At 40.4% G+C, this 20,474-nt stretch overlaps 1 protein-coding gene across 1 annotated transcript in view; it reads right to left on the bottom strand.

Moving 5' to 3' along the window:
- Positions 1–20,474, bottom strand: part of CACHD1 (cache domain containing 1) — a 231,714-nt gene that overhangs the window by 14,479 nt on the left and 196,761 nt on the right. Inside the window, exons 14-21 of the mRNA XM_043878816.1 lie at positions 13,900–14,042; positions 13,013–13,194; positions 12,010–12,120; positions 4,943–5,065; positions 3,666–3,765; positions 3,462–3,578; positions 1,038–1,198; positions 632–718 (exon numbers count right to left, since the gene is read on the bottom strand). Of these exons, the coding sequence (XP_043734751.1) occupies positions 632–718; positions 1,038–1,198; positions 3,462–3,578; positions 3,666–3,765; positions 4,943–5,065; positions 12,010–12,120; positions 13,013–13,194; positions 13,900–14,042 (1,024 nt within the window). The remainder of the gene's footprint in view (positions 1–631; positions 719–1,037; positions 1,199–3,461; positions 3,579–3,665; positions 3,766–4,942; positions 5,066–12,009; positions 12,121–13,012; positions 13,195–13,899; positions 14,043–20,474) is intronic.

A 20,474-nucleotide genomic window follows, 5' to 3' on the forward strand; every position in this document is an offset into this window, starting at 1 on the left:
CTTACCAGGCATACAGCATCTGACATGTTAGGCACTTAGTTAATGCTTTCAACAGTCTCATACTTTTTGTAAATAGTACATACAGTCATAAAACTTTTGTAGGATTTTTTATTCAAACCTGAAAGTGGGCTTCATTTTAAAATACGATGGAGTTTGAAAACTAGCTCATTGAACAGTTCCATCACTAGAATGAATCAACTTCTTATAATTCCAACTTGAAACAAATCTATAAGTAAGACTCTCAGTATAAATAGGCACACACACATATGTAGTCTTTTATATATATATATATACACACACACACACACACACATATATACACATATGACTTCCAGTATAAATATGCACATGTAAATATGCACATATAACACATATATATGTGTGTGCTCAGTTGTTCAGCTATGTATGACTCTTTGCAACCCCATGAACTCTAGCCAGCCATGGAATTTTCCAGGCAATAATATTAGAGTGGGTTGCCATTTCCTACTCCAGGGGATCTTCCTGACCCAGGGGTTGAACCCATGTCTTCTGCATTAGTGGGCATGTTCTTTACCACTGTGCCACTTTGGAAGCCCACAAATATATATATGTCTGTGTATGTGGGTATATATATACACGATTTTTTATTTACCTGTTCTCTGCATTGGTGAGGTTGCCAGTACACTCATTGACCTCTAGAGGGCACTCACAAGGACATTCACATTCATTTTGTTCCATTCTGAAAAGCAAAAGGAGTTACTATGCAGAGGGTTGATAAACTGTATGTTGTACACACACTGAGGGAGGTGAAATAAAGGCAACATGAGCTAGCTAAAACAGGCAGTAAAAGCTATCACCAAAGGTTTAAATATTCAACTGACCTCAATCCACTGTTCTCTGGACAAAGATGTTACAAACAACAGTTCTAAATGCTTTTGCCACCAGGACTTCCCTTTCCTTTAGGACACACCTGAGCACTTTATATGTATGGTACAGTTGGCACCAGTTAAGATATTCAATAGGTGGTAAACAGAGAGTATGTCCCACCCCACTTTTACCGGTGACAGTTGAGACAGAGCCGGTCTACCATGCTACAAGCACAGAAGGCAAGAGAGTCGCATGTTTCGTTGACAATGCCCACAAATGCGTTGGTTCCTGGGATCCTCGTCAGCCTGTATTTAGAACAGTGACTGCCATGCACAAGGTTCGTCAAATCCCCCTGTAGACAACAGACGTGTCAGAAGTGACAGCCAACAATGCAAAGATTCAGCTCTACCATCCTGAAAACAGCTTATAACAAATCTTTACTTCTGATTAAAACAGTAATTATACAGTCATTGCTACAAATTTGGAAAACATAAAATTTTCATAAAAATTACCATCAGTCAGAGATAGACCTCATTTAACAGTGTGTGTACGTTATTCTTCTACCCATGGTGGCTCAGACAGTAAAGACGTCTGCAGTGCGGGAGACCAGGGTTCAATCCCTGGATCGGGAAGATCCCCTGGAGGAGGGAATGGCAACCCACTCCAGTACTGTTGCCTGGAGAATCCCCATGGACAGAGAGGCCTGGTGGGCTACAATCCATGGGGTCACAAAGAGCCGGACATGACTGAGTGACTAAGCACAGCGCAGCACATGCTGACAGGGTATGTTTTTATAGCTCTTTCTCTAATTTTTCTTTTTTTAAAACACATAAAGATATAAAATGAAAATAACTGCAAGAAGCAGTAAAGACAACTTTCAGGTACAGAATAGCCTAAAATTTATTCAAAGCGAAACTGAATCAGCCAAAAACATGTACCCCCTATCTCCCCCTCACCATCCCTTGGATAACAAATCTCTTATTCTAGAATAATACAATTATTTAAAAACCAAAGACTCTTTAAGAGGCCAGTTTTCTGCTTCCAGAATATTTAAACAATCTAACTAGAGTGAGCATCCTTTTCTTCATTCTATCACAAAAAAAGTGATAGGTGGCTTCATGAAATGTCTACAATTATCTGAAAGCCAAAGATTCTAAAGCAGCATTGTAAAGTTGAATACGGTCATTTTTCTGCATGTGTCATATGTAGTGGGCCAATTATTTAATCCCATTCTTATTTCCATGCCAGTCCTCCCTTAGATGTGCATAGTGAGGATAAGCCTAACTCTGAGAATCGTGGCACTGAAAGGGTCTTCAAGAGGTCTCGATGAATTCTCCACTGCCTGGAACACGCCCTCCTCTACAAGATAAGCAATAACATAGGCTTATCGGCCTGTTAGCTCCAATAACCAGGAATGCTCCAATTCCATTTTGGAATAACTTGGGCTGTTAAGAATTTATTCTAATTCATATTCCACTAAAATTTGCATTTTGAAAAATTTCTACTGGGTTATCGTGGCTTGTCTCCTGAAGGCTCAGAAAGTCATTGTACAGATGATAGCAGATATGCTGACTAAGGCAGACTTTCATATGACAGCCTGACCTGACAGCCTCCCTCTGATCACACTCATGTTTGTCCATGTCTCCTTTATAGAAAGTGCTCCTCAAAGTATGGGGGCAGAACAGAGTAACAATGACTTCCCCTGCTTTGAAAACACTAACCTATTAATATATTCATTTTAAAAACTCTTCTATTTCCCCAGACAATTGTTTTTGCAATCACTTTTTCCAAGCTTGTGTTTAGGATTTTCATTTAACCAAATACATCTTTATGATTATTATTAATTTTTAAAATCTTTGGCTGTATCCTGCAGCATGTAGGATCTTAGTTCTCTGACCAGGGATAGAACCTGCAACCTTTGCATTAGAGGGTGGAGTCTTAACCACTGCACCACCGGGGAAGTCCTTTATAATTACTTTTTTTAATGATACATGTAATGATTTGTGAATAAAATTACCTCTTGTGAATAACTTTTTGAATGTCGATTCTGTCATGACCCATTCTCTCTCAGCTAGGATTATGTACAAATTAATAAGTATATCTTTAAATACTCTAACCATATCCAGGTAAGTTTGTAGCATCTCAAATCATAATAGAGTATTCTAAACTAAAAAAAAAAAAATATTTTTGGATGATCTACGTGAGTGTGGCACCATGTGGTCCTCTCTTCCTGTCTTCTGGAGATTACTCAGTCTCCCTAAATTACTAAAGCCAAATTAGGTTAGTTTCTAGTCATCCGCCCTGTTTCATCCCACATGTACTTATACAAGAATGTGGGAAGAGACTGCAGCAGACATTTCAAAGGGTGTAGATTGGATGAGTCTTTAAACAAACAAAACCAAGGCAAAATACCAAGTGTGAGACCTTAAAACATTCACTTATCCACTCTGGGCTTTATATCCCACAATCAAACTGGGGAGCTGGACTGTCACGGCCTATCACTCTAGTTCCCAGGCAATGAAAACAGCTGGGAGTAACCCACATTCAGACAGAAACCATGACTCCATTGCAACTCCACAGCCAGATGGGAGAGGAGAAGGTGGAGGAGTCCTTACCACAAGGCTCGTGTTGAATTTATAAAACCTCTGGACCGTTCTGTCACTGAAGCTGTTGCATAGGTTCTTCTTGACAAAGTTGGGGTGGTTCAGGATGTCGTTCGCTACCAGGGGCTCCTACCAAGGCCAAGCAGAAGACAGATGCCAAGTCATTAGTGAGCCGCAGGCCACTTGAGAACTGGGCTCCAACTTCGTGACAAATACCTTGTGGGTGATGTGCTGCTGCTCCACGGGTGCATGTCCTTTGGGGTCGATGAGGGTTGGATGTGCCACCAGATATCCCCTGTCCTCCATAATGAAGCACCTATACCAAGACAAGGACATCCCTCATTCATAGAAGCCATTGCTCTATGCTTTGGAGAGCATTTATCTTGCTAGTCCTAGCACAAACTGCACTTATCTCAGGTCCTCAATAAATGTGCATGGACAAAATGAAGGAAGGCTGGCAGTCAGGTGACAGACACATTATTCTTGAGGTGCTGGATCACCTGGCATAAGGTTTAAGGTCAGAGAATTATACCTGACTCTGAGTTTACCTATATACTTCATAAGAATGTGACCACCTAGACTATGTAAGATGGGCTCAACGATCTTTTGCAAAAACATGTAAAGCAACACTCTTCTTTTTTTTTTTTTTCTAACACTCTTCTTTTTTTTCCTGGGGAGGGAGACTGTGAAAGAAGCAGCTGTGAGTATTTACAGGCACAAATTTTAAGTAAACCATACAATTTCTTCTTTCAGTGATAAACATATATAAAATATAGCATGCAGAAGACATACAAAAATATATTTGATGATAACACTAAATAAGTGAAGCTAGAACTGATTTCATCAAGACTGTATTCTGCTCTGTTTTACTCTCCATTCATCATAACAATTTGCTGTGAATCCTGCATTTACCCATTAAGGGCCAATGTGAAATTTAGCAGGGACATGAAGCATGGCCATGAGTTGGAAATAAGAAAGCTATTTTAAAAAGCGGTCTGTATTAAATCAAGGGAATGCCCTTGCTTTGATCAGACATGCTCTTTTGAAATTCAGGCAGCAAAGACTTTCAGTTCCATGAGCCTCTTTCTGGGGAAATGTACAAAGGAACAAAATGTACAAAGTCTAAGTGTCTGAAAATCTCACAAAGGCTTTGGTTTAATAACTAAGTTCACATCAAAAGTACTACCCAAGAGTACCCTCTGGTCTTTCTAGCACCCAAGATATGGGAAACCTGTAATTATTGACTACGAGAGAAATAAGAGGTTTTGGAGAATTTTGTGCTACAGTTACTCCCCTTGTTAGAAGTCAAATCTGTTTGTTTAGTCATTAGCAACACGCATTTTAGAAATTAAAAGAATAAAAACCTCCTTAGCAGGACACCTAGGCATTGGACTCAGTTTCTGGTGCCATGACAAGGTGGCTGGCATTCCACTAGACATCCTTGTCTTTGTATTACGCAGCTAGTTAGGATACACAGTCCCTGAAGGGCTTACCTTATTTTATTGCCACCATCTTGGTTACAAACTGGCAACAAGTCCATCAGAACCTTGTAGAAGTATCTAAGCGTGAAATCAATGCCCATCACAGCCACAGTATGCCCGGAAGACAGCTGTGTACTTCACGTAAAAAAGATCAGTAAGAATAAGAGGTGTGTCTTATTTAAAGGCAAAAACTATATTCAATCATAGGACATGGTATGGTTTCAGAAACACATGCTCACTGTTCTCCACACTTTCCACCCTTGGAGAAACAATTAACTAAATGACTAACGTAGCATAACATGGAGATTTGAACTGTGGTGCCGGAGAAGACGCTTGAGAGTCCCTTGGACTGCAAGGAGATCCAACCAGTCCATCCTAAAGGAAATCAGTCCTGAATATTCATTGGAAGGACTGATGATGAAGCTGAAACTCCAATACTTTGGCCACCTGATGTGAGGAACTGATTCACTGGAAAAGACACTGATGCTGGGAGATTGATAGCAGGAGGAGAAAGGGATGACAAAGGATGAAATGGTTGGATGGCATCACTGACTCAATGGATATGAGTTTGAGCAAGCTCTGGGAATTGGTGATGGGACAGGGAAGTCTGATGTGCTGTATTCCATGGGGTCGCAAAGAGTCAGACATGACTGAGTGATTGAACTGAACTATAGATGTTCAGACAATGGTGGGATTATTCTTTGTCAAGAATATGGGGGTGGGGGAGATAGGTATCAGATGGGAGGTTTAATACGTGGCTCTCAGGGTTCCTCCCAACAAGAAACTTTTTTTTCTTCAATTTTTAAAAAATTGAGATATAGTTGACTTATAATGTATTAATTTCAACTGTTTAGCAAAGTGATTGTTACACATTTAAAAATATTCTATTCTATTACAGCTTATCAGAGGATGCTGAATATAGTTCTCTGTGCTATAGTAGGATATTGTTGTTTATTCATTCTATATATAAAAGCTTACATCTGCTAACCCCAACCTCCCACTCCATTTCCTCCCCATATGCCTCCCCCATAGCAACCAACAGTCTTCAAAAGGAGCCTTTAGACAAGAAGCTTGAGTGATGTCATTATTTCCTTCATTTTATAGATAATGAAAAAAATCTATAGTTATTTATCTATACATCTCATTTAATAGAGATCTCAAAGGTTAACTAGTTTAGGTCATACAAAATTTAGTAAAACCAATGTTTCACTTTCTTCCTGCAACACTATAAAGTTGGCTCTACTCAAAACCAGCTCATATTCTAGAACAAGACTCTCCTGGTTCATAGGCCAGTACTGTCTCCACTCAAAAATGTTTCTCGCAAAAATAGGAGCAAACACAGAGGAAGCTGGGGAGGACAAATATGCTTGCTGGCCTTTTAGCTCTCAAACCCTGGCCTTGTTGGTTTCTATCTATTTGGCTCCTGGGATGCCACTTAACCTTTCTAAGGCTCAGCTTTCATATCTGAAAATGGGGTTAATGACAGTATCTACGTCAAAGGGCTGTTACTGGGATTAAATGGGAGAGTGTGTTTATAGCGCTTAGCAAGCTGCTTAATATACTGAAAATACCTAATAAGGAGAAGTTACTTTAAAGAAAACTAAACATGGCTTTAAGCTCAGGCCTACACAGCAAGTAAACATTTTATTCTTTCAGAGAAATTGCTAAATATATCAGAAGCATAAGCATTTCATTGGAACTGAGGTTCTTCTTAGTTTATGTTCATGGGTAGTTGAAGGATCTTGGGTTAACCTAACCAATGAACTCCAATATTCCTATACAGGTTAAAAATTTGAAGTTTATTCCACATGCGATGTTTCAAGTGCCCATCATTACCGTTATTTACCTGCCTAATTTCTTCATTAAGAAAAATACCAACAGAAAAATGATGCTGAAGCTCAGAAAAAACTTCCCAAAGTAAAATCCTCTTCTGGAAAATCAAAACTTGAAAGTGAAATTAGCTTTGCCATACAGACAAACTGTTTATTGTCAACATTAATCCTAACATATTAACCCAACCCTCATCACTGACCCCTCAACTCCTGTTGAAGCAAACAAAACAAAACTAGAAAAAGGGACCAAGACCTGCAATGGAAATTTCCATCAGGAACTTCCCTGACAGTCCATTGGCTGAGACTCTGTGCTCCCAAGGAAGGCAGCCCGGGTTTGATCCCTGCTCAGGGGAACTAGATCCCATGTCACAGCTAAGAGTTCACGTGCTGCAACAAAAGCCTAGTGCAGCCAAATGAACAAACATATAAAAAAAGGAATTTCTGAGGTTTTCCTGGTGGCTCAGTGGTAAAGAATCTGCTTGACAGTGCAGGAGACACAGGTTGGATCCCTGGTCTGGGGAGGTCACCAGCCACAGAGTTCTAGAGCCTGAGAGCCGGAACTACTGAAGCCTGTGCACTCCAATAAATAGTAGTTTCTGCTCACCACAACTAGAGAAAAAACCCTGTAAAGCAACGAAGACCCATCACAGCTATAAATAAATAAATAAATAAATTTCTATCAGAGCTATTTTGGGCATGGATGGGGGAAGACCATGTTGTGGGATTGTCTTTGAGAGGCTACTGCCTCACAAAGAGCTCCTATTATTACTTAAGTAGCTTAAATTCTACCACGGGAACAGTTGAAGACTCAGTTACCTTACAGGATTTGTACATTGTAGATGTAATATTTTGCTGAAGTACTAGTCAAAAGAAGTCTAAACTCCTCTGGCTTGTTCAGGAAAGAGAGATGAGTCTGCCTAATAGTCATCATTATGACGGTAATGGCTTCTATTAACTGAACGTTCACAGTTGATAGGCATTCTGGTAGGCATCTGAATACATCACTTCAATGATTTCTCACAGAAACTTTATGAGGCAGTACTTCCAGAAAACCAAAGCTTGGGGAGATTAAGTGTTTGGTTAAGGTCACATAGTGAATATTTAGTGGAAACCTGAATTTAAACTCAGGGCCTTTAACTTCAAAGCATGTGTGTTGTATGCTAAATCACTTCAGGCATGTCCAACTCCTTAAGACCCTATGGTATATAGCCCACCAGGCTTCTCTGTCCATGGGAATTCTCCAGGCAAGAATATTGGAGTGGGTGGCCATGCCCTCCTCTAGAGGATCTTCCTGACCCAGGGATTGAACTGGCGTCTCTTATGTCTCCTGCCAGTGGACTCTTTACTGCTAGTGCTACCCGGAAAGGCTGTATATTCCTAACCAACAGGTTTTCTGCCTCCTTAGATCTGCATGGCATTCAAAAGTTTCCAAGCGATTTTAAACCATTTATTTAATTTCCTTTGAAGACATCAGAAAAGAATTATGATTCCTATTTTATAAATGAAAAATTAGGTTTAGAATGGTTATCGATCACATTTTACTTATGGCTTAGAAACCAATATGAAATCTGGTTCTTTCTATAGTACTATAGCTGCCTTAGTAAAAAAATACAATTCAGGTTTTTGGGGACAAGTTGATTTTGTTTCTAAAATTCCCTTGCATGACTGCCATCTGCTCCCATATATGATAAACGTTCTGAAGTAAAAGCATATATATTGCCCATGGAAGTCTAGCATTCATATTTTCACCTGCATTTGAAAAATGTCCATGGTTACCATAGCAACTCATAAAGAATACCACAGGAAAATGAAACCAAACCTACATTTCTCAGCACAACATTGCATGCTGTTTGCAGCACTTTGGTGAGATTTTCACTGCCAAAGACTTGTCTGACCAGTTCCTTAATCACTGACTGTACTTTGTCATTTCTACCACATTATCATCCTCCAAAGAACAAACACCTAGATTCTCAGGCCACTAATAATGCTGATGAAAGAATCAGCACAGTTGCTATAGCTGTGTAATTGATATGTGAGCACTGAAAAGCCTGTCCCCAAGTGTTCAGCCCAACTGCATTTGAAAACCAAGGGAGAAATAGAGTGCTTCATGACAAGTTGAACATTAGCTTAAGTTCTCTCTTCTGACCCATTAAAATGCCAGAAATTTAAAGCATGAATAGCATGATAATAAAAGTAACTACCATTTATTGAGGATTTGACATTGGCAAGCATTTTACATGCATTATCTATAATTTTCATTTTTTCAGTTCAACCCAGGCATTGCTACCTCTGTTTTACACACAAGGCTCAGAGAATCATGGAATATAATACTAATAAAAACATTTAACATTTATTGAGCCCTTACCATGGGCCATGCAGTGTTCTTGGAGGTTCATGTATATTACTTAAAATAATCTTTAAATCATCATTTGAGGTAGATCCTAATATCCCTGTTTCACAAGTGAGGAAACCAAGGCAAAAAAGGAACTTGTTAATAGTCATACAGACAGTAAATGGTAAATCTGCTTTTTCAGAGTAGAATCCATCTTTGGGGAGGGCAGGCTCTCAAGTTGGCACGTGAGATCAAAGTCACTGGTACTCATCTGGAAGAAGTCCCTTTGCAGAGCCCACCTATGAACACATTCATTAAAGCTGTGGTTGCCTTGGTTGAAAACCAGAAGCAGTAGTTGACTTGTATTCTAAATTATACAGTGAACAAAATAGAAGGTTTTAAATAATAAAAACATGCTCACCTAAGGAAAATGTTGAAACAATCAAGTCCATGGGACTGCATATTGATCAAGGCGTGAGCAGATACTTATTCCTGGAATATACTCTCATTGAATGGTATTGGACAGGCCTTTTACCTCTTGTTAAACTTAAATAGCTAAACTTGTGTAGTCTAAATATACTATCAGGGTTAGTCGCTCAGTCGTGTCTAAATCTTTGGGACCTCACAGACTCTAGCCAACCACGCTCCTCTATCCATGGAGTTCTCCAGGCAAGAATACTGGAGTGGGTAGCCATTCCCTTTTCCAGTGGATTTTCCTGACTCTGGGATCAAACCCGGGTTTCCTGCATTGCAGGCAGATTCTTTTACTGTCTGAGTCATAAACAATAACTAAATAAGGGAACTGAACCTAAGATATTTTCTAACTTGAAAGTCCATCCTATTTCTATCATGCTTCATTTGGGATGACATGATAAATATTTATAAATAAATGAGAAATTCTTCCACCCACTCAGACTCTGACAAAAACAAGTACACGAGCATAAATATCTGCACCTCTGGGATCCCCCTGCCTCCCCTACAGCAAAACAATACTGTGTAGGAGGAAAAGTTAATGGTTCTTGATAATGAGTGGCTGGTGGGAGAAGCCAGATCAAGGAATAAGTAAGACACACACAGGTAGGCATCCTCTTCCTGCTCCAAGCATCACCTTTAAGAGCCTGATTCCAGCCCACGTCCTTGTCATCAAATATCAAGGTGACTGCTGTTTTCTCAAAGAAAACACCTCTGTTTACTTTTTCTCAATTGACTAGAATATATGAGAGAAAAGATAAGTCTTGCCATTCAGACAATAGTAGGTATATGCCTTATAGATGGTCTGTTACTAAAAACATTGAAAAGATTTGTTCTAAAAGAATGTTTGCTTGTTCATATGTGATGAAGCCAAATAGATACCATGCCCCGAAAAGAAATCAATATCTGGCTGGCAACAGTGCCCTGCTTACCATGGAGACGCAGGTCATGCTATTGAAATTCCACATAGCACTGCTTCCCAATTCTTGTTCCCAATGAACTAGCATTAGAATTCTACTGATGTCAATCATTTGATATATAATGAGCACCAGTGAAAAGCATAAAGTTAGCAAGAAAATCCGTCTCCCATAAATTTTAAGGCATCATTACAGATACCAGTCAAGATATAATCTCTATTGGTTGCTAAGGAAAAGATTATGATTTGTACAATGAAGGGATTAAAACAGTGTGTTTGACTTTCCTCCCTATCCAACATTCACTGACATTTGTAGTTTAAATACTGAAACCTCAAAAACCTGAAATGTAAAGCACCCTAAATATATTTACAGTGATACTGACATTTTATAGGCTTCTTGGAAAAATCAGTTTTCAACATGCCGTTCATTTCTCAAGAAAGTGCAAAGACGAAGTAAGAACAGCAACAAAACCATCATAACAACAACAAATTCCTATATAATTCTGCTGCTGCTGCTAAGTCACTTCAGTCGTGTCTGACTCTGTGCAACCCCACAGACAGCAGCCCGTCAGGCTCCCCCATCCCTGGGATTCTCCAGGCAAGAACACTGGAGTGGGTTGCCATTTCTGTCTCCAATGCATGAGAGTGAAAAGTGAAAGTGAAGTCACTCAGTTGTGTCCGATGCTTTGCGACCCCAAGGACTGTAGCCTACCAGGCTCCTTCCTCCGTCCATGGGATTTCCCAGGCAAGAGTACTGGAGTGGGTTGCCATATATAATTCTAAAGAAACCCAAATACAAGAGGTAAGAATTTTGTCTTGATACATTTTTTCCTTCACTAGCAGTACTCTTTGCTTGGGAAAACACTCTCTGATAACAATAACTGTCAAGTGCTTGATGCTATTTTTTTGATTGGTTTAAGACTGGCATTTCCAGGAACTGCTTTACTGAATTTAACATCTCTGTTTTTCTTCTTCATAATCACCCTCATGGCCACTAACAGGGTTAAGTGCTTTTTATTGACTCAATCACATGATAACCTTGTAAGGTAAGTATTATCCCCATTTTACAGACATCAGGAAGTTTAGGAAATCCAAGATAACACAGAGAAGATATTCAAATCCCAGCTTGCCCATATCAAATGTCATACTTTTGCTACTACTCCTTGCTATCTACTATTCTATTCAGATTTTCAAAATATCCTTAATGTTTTCAAGAAATGAGTAAATATTAATTGAACTATTACCTGGCGGGGGAAGGAGAGGGTGGATGAATTGAGAGAGCCCCATTGACATATACACACTACTATGTGTAAAATAGATAGCTAGCGGGAAGCTATTTTGTAACCCAGGGAGCTCAGCCCAGGGCTCTGTGATGACTTTGAGACGTGAGATGGGAGGGAGGCTCCAGAGGGAGGGGAAAAAGTATATACATAGCCGATTCACATTGTTGCACAACAGGAACCAATACAACATTGGTAAAGGAATTATCCTCCAATTAAAAAGAAAATTAAAAATAAAGAAATATTACCTGGATGAATGAATTGTATGACTGATAGTCACTACATAGCCAGCTCCTCCAACATCTAAGTAAGGGCCAGTCAAGGAAATCAACCCTGGATTAGCTACTGCATGGAGATACCTGATGGAGACCAAAAAAAGCCCTTACTTTAGTGTATGAACAACTTTGCACATTTCAAAGAAAAGTGAGCTTGCAACCTAAAAAAATATTGTAAACTGTGCTTACGTTACATTTAAGTTCAAAAGGCTTCCCACTCTTTATATATGATTATAGCAGCAACAGCAAGAGGTCAGTAAAAATATGAAATTCTCTTTTGAAAAGATACTGAACAAAGTATATATGTGAGCTTTCATAAGCTTTAAAAAATATAGATGTTTTAGAGGCAAAACCAAAGATTAATAAATCAGGTAGGAACAAACAGAACTGGGGCACATAAAAATGTGCCGTGGGTTGGGAAGGGTGGGAGAACAGGCAGTAAAAAAGATGAGCTAACTCATGAGTAACTCGGCTACTAAGCAGCACGAGAAGAGAAACCCTGTCTTTGTGCCCAGGTTGCCTCTTGCTATACTACCTGACCAGCTTTTGCTTTTGAAAATCAGAGAAAAAATAAATCCTTGAAGTGAAAAAGTATTTTTTAGTTTTTATGTCATGTTTCATAGGTCATAGATGAGCTATAATTTGATGCCATGATCATATGCAGTGACATTAAGTATATCCATTGTGGACACACTGCATATAAGGTGGGAATCAAACCACTAGGAACTGAAATGGCCAAGTATAAAGCATTTCGGTCTCAACAGCTCAATAAAGAGATAAAAGCATTGTAGACAGAGGAAGCCCACAAAGCTGCTGTTCACACCACATTTAAAAAACAATTCAAAAACATATTTTCACTGCCATGAAAAGTATCTTCTTTAAATATGACTGCCAGAAGTTGCTTTATTGTGTGTACTTATCATGTCTCTCCAGGATTGGGGGAGAACCTTTGATAGTGGAAGCCTCTAAAACTCACCATTGTCTCCTAGTGGGATCAAATGCTTTGTCCATGAGGGAGCCAGGATAAATTCTGAGGACGCCATTGGGTGTTGCTATGTAACGGCGGACAATGTAAGTGTTCAGGCTACTCATTTCCATTTGTGTCATCCATTCATCTGTGACGTGGCTGGTAGCCATTACTTCATTTCTGACAGAGAACTGGGAAACAAAGGAAGACATAGCGGGGATCCTTTAAGACTCACATGAAAAGAGAATGGCCTGCTGGCAGAGCTTCCCAAAGCTCTCTTGCAGGGAAGCCAAGCCCAATTACTTCTTAAAAATCTTTCCACAGCAGATGGATACAGCCAAACTTGGTGAAAACAAAAGCTTCCTGAAATACAGCCAGTGGATGTGTGACTTACTCAGTTGTTCATCCTAGCTAGGCTTTCTTGCATTTATGAGGAAAGAACCTATAGTGCAGCATTAAATAACTAAATACATACACAGGCACGTGTGTGCGCTCACACACACACACACACACACACACATCCCCTAAATCTCTGCTCCTTAAACTTCATCATATTTATCTCAGCAGACAGTAGGGGCACTTTACTTCATCCCCCTGGGAAAAATGGGGCTAGGAAAGTTTCTCTGGTCTTTAACTCCTACCCCGCCTACCTAGGAAGCCTCTACTGCATCTAAAACCTGAAAGATATTCTGCATCTGGCCCACAGGGCTTCTTAATCCATCAGAAGGGTCCTCGCCGGCCAGCCTCCCCTGGGCCTCACACTCTGTCTTTCTGGCTCTCCAGCTGAGAGGCACAGATCCAGAGGCCGGCTTCCCACTTCAAAGGTTCACTGCAGCATCCCCTCCTGGGCTTGTGGAGGGGCGTAGCAGAAATGCGGGCCCCAGGACAGCACTCACTTTGAGCCCCGGGTTGGCAATGAGGCGGGTGTTGTCACTGAGATAGGCTGTGTAGTGCTCCACCATGCGCTTTGTCTCTGGCTGGCTGAGGTGCTCGTACGGGGAGGAAAAGCTGCCAGCAGACAGCATGACGGTTGGGCTTTCTGAAAGAGACGCAAACAAAGCAGGCCTGAGAACCTGGGCCTGAACCTCAGGCTCAGACAAAAGCCTGGCTAAGGCTCTGCCCGTCTGTCAGCTGCAGGGGCTTAGAGGCACTCCTAAGGAAGGCTGGAGGGAGCTGCGCAGGACAAAGGTCACGTTCTCTCCCTACAGGGAGCTTACAGTCCTGGATAAACATGAAGAGACACAAGGGTTGAGAATGTAACTATTCAACATACTGACTCTCTGCAACTCCATGGACTATACAGTCCATGGAATTCTCCAGGCGAGAATACTGGAGAGGGTAGCCTTTCCCTTCTCCAGGGGATCTTCCCCACCCAGGGACTGAACCCAGGTCTCCCGCATTGCAGGTGAATTCTTTAGCAGCTGAGCCATGAGGTAAGCCCCAACATACCTTAGATCCACATATAACATCTTACACTTATTTGGACCAAGGAGGTAGCACATGACATAAGGTCAGACTGGTTGGACCTGGGCTCCACCATTTCCTGGTTGTGTGATGTTGTGTGGCAGGCTCAGTCACTCAGTCATGTCCAACTCTTTGCAATCCCATGGACTATATAGCCTGCCAGGCTCCTCTGTCCATGGAATTCTCCAGGCAAGAATACTGGAGTGGGTTGCCATTTCCTACTCCAGGGGATCTTTCTGATGCAGGGATTGAACCCATGTCTCCTACATCTCCTGCAGTGGAAGGTGGATTCTTTACCACTGTACTTCCTGGGAAGCCTGTGTGACCGTTGGACAGGTTAGAATATATGTGATGTTTCTATCATATGCAAAGTGGGGGAAATAGCAGTGCCGATCCTACAGAGTTAGGGTGAAAATTAAATAAGTTGATATACACAAAGAAAATGATTTAATAAATGTAAAGCATCTAGAACAGTCCTTGAACAAGTTACGTGTCTCTGTAAGTTTTGACTCTTACTGTTCATATTAGTATGATTATCGAGGAATAAGAAAAAATGGAATAAAAGTGGAGTCGATGCAAGATCCTACTAAAAAAAATTATTCTCACAGATGGGAACAACTAAACATAGCATAAATAAAATCTATGAAAATGGAGTAATTAATTGTTGGTATTCAGTCCAGTTCAGTTCAGTCACTCAGTCGTGTCCGACTCTTTGCGACCCCATGAATCGCAGTACGCCAGGCCTCCCTGTCCATCACCAACTCCCGGAGTTTACTCAAACTCATGTCCATCGAGTCAGTGATGCCATCCAGTCATCTCATCCTCTGTTGTCCCCTTCTCCTCCTACCCCCAGTCCCTCCCAGCATCAAGGTCTTTTCCAATGAGTCAACGCTTCGCATGAGGTGGCCAAAGTATTGGAGTTTCAGCTTCAGCATCAGTCCTTCCAATGAACACCCAGGACTGATCTCCTTTAGGATGGACTGGTTGGATCTCCTTGCGGTCCAAGGGACTCTCAAGAGTCTTCTCCAACACCACAGTTCAAAAGCATCAATTCTTCAGCACTCAGCTTTCTTTCTAGTCCAACTCTCACATCCATACATGACCACTGGAAAAACCATAGCCTTGACTAGATGGACCTTTGTTGGCAAAGTAATGTCTCTGCTTTTTAACATGCTATCCAGGTTGGTCATAACTTTCCTTCCAAGGAGTAAGCGGCTTTTAATTTCATGGCTGCAATCACCATCTGCAGTGATTTTGGAGCCCAAAAAAATAAAGTCTGACACTGTTTCCACTGTTTCCCCATCTATTTCCCATGAAGTGATGGGACCAGATGCCATGATCTTAGTTTTCTGAATGTTGAGCTTTAAGCCAACTTTTTCACTCTCCTCTTTCACTTTCATCAAGAGGCTCTTTAGTTCTTCTTCGCTTTCTGCTGTAAGGGTGGTGTCATCTGCATATCTGAGGTTATTGATATTTCTCCTGGCAATCTTGATTCCCCCTTGCGCTTCTTCCAGCCCAGCATTTCTCATGTTGGTCTTACTTACCAGGAAAAACCCAGTACTGTTATGACAGAAATACTCGCAATGAATTACATTATGAAATAAAAACACTACATCTTTGTCTTTGAAATTTTACTCTTCAATTGTATATTTTTAAAAGTATTAGAAAGCAGTATCACATGTCTTATCTCATTTAAATCTGTGGGTCCTTTTCTATTCCTTTGTTAGTTCTCACTCATGGTGTCTCATTTCCTTGTGGCCTGGTTTTCTGTCACTTGATGCTGGTCTTACAAACAATTTTGTAGTAAATGTTGAGTCTCAACAGGATGGGAATATTATCCTCCACAAAGGATTGCTGTGCCACATCCCAAAATGAGGCAGAATGGGGAGGTGGAAAGTCTTCCAACAATGAGACAGGATAACCACCCAAGTGCTACACTGGGAGACTACGGTATTCAACTAGTCCATGATGAGCTAATGCTTGAGATTCCTTAGACAACTCAGAAGACAAGAATCTCACAACAAGGGCTGACTTAGTTCCAATTCATTCTTACCCTAAATATATAGTCCTCTGTGACCTCTGCTAAAAGCAGGTATGTGTGTGGGGGGAAGCAGAGGGCAGAAGGGAGCAGTCTCACTTCTAAGTCTCCACCTTTTGAGAACCTTGGATTTGATTTTTGTCCCTCTCCCTAGCCCGAAGAAGCTACCTAAAGCACAATTTTCTGGATTGATTATTATTATTATTATTGCATTTTGGCTGCACCACGCAGCATTTAAGATCTTAGTTCCTTGACCAGGGATTGAACAGGAGCACCTTGCATTGGAAGCAGAGAGCCTTAATCACTGGACTGCCAGGGAAGTCCCTCTTCTGGGTTGATAAAAATGACCAGTTTTAGATGATAGCTTTCTTCTTTGGGTTCTTATAAGCTCCTGGACTTTGGTCCATTACCAATTAGGTGAGTTCTCTGATAATTTTCAAAAAATTTAAAAAAGGACACGTGCACCCCAATGTTCATCGCAGCACTGTTTATAATAGCCAGGACATGGAAGCAACCTAGATGCCCATCAGCAGATGAATGGATAAGGAAGCTGTGGTACATATACACCATGGAATATTACTCAGCCATTAAAAAGAATTCATTTGAATCAGTCCTAATGAGATGGATGAAACTGGAGCCCATTATACAGAGTGAAGTAAGCCAGAAAGATAAAGAACATTACAGCATACTAGCACATATATATGGAATTTAGAAAGATGGTAACGATAACCCTATATGCAAAACAGAAAAAGAGACACAGAAGTACAGAACAGACTTTTGAACTCTGTGGGAGAAGGTGAGGGTGGGATGTTTCAAAAGAACAGCATGTATGCTATCTATGGTGAAACAGATCACCAGCCCAGGTGGGATGCATGAGACAAGTGCTCGGGCCTGGTGCACTGGGAAGACCCAGAGGAATCGGGTGGAGAGGGAGGTGGGAGGGGGGATCGGGATGGGGAATACGTGTAAATCTATGGCTGATTCATGTCAATGTATGACAAAACCCACTGAAAAAATAAATAAATAAATAAATAAATAAAAAGAAAGGAAAAAAAAACATAAAAAAGGTTCCATCCAGGATTTTTGGTTGAACTGAGCAGGATGGGTCAAAACTACTTAGTCTTCCTTTACCACAACACAATGCTTCCAGTATTAACTCTCATATCATCAAGGTATAGCTTGGGAGTAATTATTATATCCATATCAAGGAAAAGAAAGCCAGTGGCTGAAAAAAGGTTCGGTTGCCTAGCAATGAGTTCATGTGTATATGCTTGGGGGCCTTCAGTGCAAGGTGTGCCAGAGAGAGACGACTGTTCCGAAACTCAAAGAACTTAGGACCCAATTGCAGAGATAAGAATAAAGAAAAAAAAAAAAAGGAAAACAACAATATTAGAACAACACAATGATATAAAAGACATCTCAGGAGTAAGAGTTGGACCAGAAGGGGAGGAGAGACAACTCGGGGAGGGGACCTTCCTTGTAGTGATGTGGATAGAAGGAGAGGAAAAACCAAGAAACAGGGCCCAAAGTCTTATGTCTAGAAGCTAGACACATAGCTCTTACATACCTAAGACACATGGTACTTACATACCTGTGTACGCAACTGCACAGGATGATGTACTCTTCCAAAATTCCTCTGTCCCTCTTTGTGTACCAAGAAAGACACTGCCCCATCCTTCAGACCTCTGGAAGGGAGCTCCGATCTAAATTAATACCTTGCCTCTAAATCCCCATCATCAATGGAATTAGGTAAAAACCACTTATTTGCCATTGTTTCCCTTATTTTCCATTTCTTTTAAAAAAATTTGCATTATCCTGCTTCACTTTCATTACCAACTGATACTAAACTATCCTCAGTGATCTCTTCACATACTGCCCTGGGGGAGTTCTACGGCCAAAATGAAGTTGGACTGTACAGTGGAAAGAGTACCCAGTGGAAGTTGGACACTGGCATAAGGTTTATCCGTGTGCCCCAGACCAGCTCACTAATCCTAAGTAATGTAGGGCATTGATAAAACTCTACATTTTCTGGGAGTGAAAATGTCCAACTGAGCAGGACCATCTAACTGAAATACAACGTAATCCCCCACTGTGATATAAAAATTTCCAGTAGCCACATGAAGAAAAGGAAAACCAAATAGGTTAATTTTACTAGTGTATTTTATAGACTCCAATATATCCAAATATTACCACTTTAACATGTAATCAATACAAAAAATTAATATGTATTTTATACTTACAATAAATCTCAACTTGGTTTAGCCACATTTTAAGTGCTCAATAGTCACGTGTGGCTACTAGCTACCATACTCGATGGTATAGCTATGAGGGATTATCTGAAGGAAACAAAAAATCTAGGCTTGAGCTTTTTTTTTTCCATTAAGAAAAGCTGCTGCACTTTGCTGTACCAAATTTAAAAAGACTGGTCTTAGAAATCAACCATACTTCAATAAAAATTTTTTTAAAAGATTAATTAATTATTTTTACCTAAAGACGTCTCTTTTTGGTAATGACAAACGTGTTTTTTAAAAAAAAAAAAAAGCCTGTTTTTTCTCAATACACCTTTAAAGGTTTTTAAATTGTTTCATATCTGGTCAAGTTGAGATTTTTAAGAACCTCATTTTTAATTTGTAATAAAAGTTTACAGCTTGATTTTTTCAAAAAAAAAAGTCAACAAACTGCAAGCACCTGTTAATAAAGGTCTTAAATAATTGTCAAAAAAAAAAAAAAGACTAATTAAATAAATAATAAATAAAAATAGTTTTTTTTACTACCTCACTTTCACCAGCAGTAGTGTAGTAGTGTTTCCCATAGTGACTAAGGGAATTATGCATATCTTAGCTTTTCTTTAAGTAGTTCTTAAAAACCTGAATTAAAGGACATACTCTTTTGTATGGGGCTTCCCTGGTAGCTCAGCTGGTAAAGAATCTGCCTGCAAGGCGTGAAAACCTGGTTCGACCCCTGGGTTGGGAAGACCCCCTGGAGAAAGGAAAGGCTATCCACTCCAGTATTCTGGCCTGGAGAATTCCATGGACTGTATAGTCCATGGGGTCACAAAGAGTTGGACACAACTGAGTGACTTTCACTCACTCACTCTTTTGTATAGAAACAGAGGGCAAACCCCAGCCCCTCAAACCTAAATTACAACAAACAAGGAAATGTAAAATCCAAGTTGACATCTCTGGCCATCTAAGTTTTCCACACTGATGGAGTGTGTCATAGATAAAACTACTTAGGCTGGCCTCCTCTATTGATCTCATATCAAGGCAGAAACTCTGTAGGATGGAATGTAGAAAAGAAACCTGAACACAAGTGCTCTCATTTTGAAACTGGAGAATGGATGATGACTTCTAAGTATTTTCAAAGGTGAAAAAGAAAATATCTGTTTGATAGTATTGTGAGTATACTGTGACATATAACATACACCACAGATGCCTAGTGTGCACCTGGCACACGGCAGCATGCAATAAAAGGGGGATATCAGGCATGGGAGAAGCATGAACCACATCTGAGCCTCGCTTCTTTCTGTGTTACCATGGGAAAGTTGTGATTGGGTGGGCCAAAAAGTTTGTTCAGCTTTTCCCACAGGATGATAGGGAAATACCCAGACGAACTTTTTGGCCAACCCAATATTTTGCTAAGCCCAAAAGTCCTCATCTGTAATAGGCCAACTCAGATGATGGCTGTAAAATACTGGGCACAGAACAAATGCAAATTCCCTTTTAGTTTCTTTGAATTATTTGCCTATCTCCTAAGCGCTTTTGAAGACAGGGATCTGTGATAGGTACAGATACACTATGTAGATATGTAGGAGTGCTATCCTTGGACTCTTTACCATTTTTCCACCTATGCTGTACCCCTGCATCTTCATTATCTGTGTGCCTGTCTCTAGTGGGCCATATCTACCACTCTGTTTGATGGACATTCTTTGGGCTGCTAAAACCTCTTTGTCCTGCATTAGCAGAAACC

This window comes from Cervus elaphus, chromosome 20 (assembly GCF_910594005.1).
Source record: "Cervus elaphus chromosome 20, mCerEla1.1, whole genome shotgun sequence".
Taxonomy (NCBI): domain Eukaryota; kingdom Metazoa; phylum Chordata; class Mammalia; order Artiodactyla; family Cervidae; genus Cervus; species Cervus elaphus.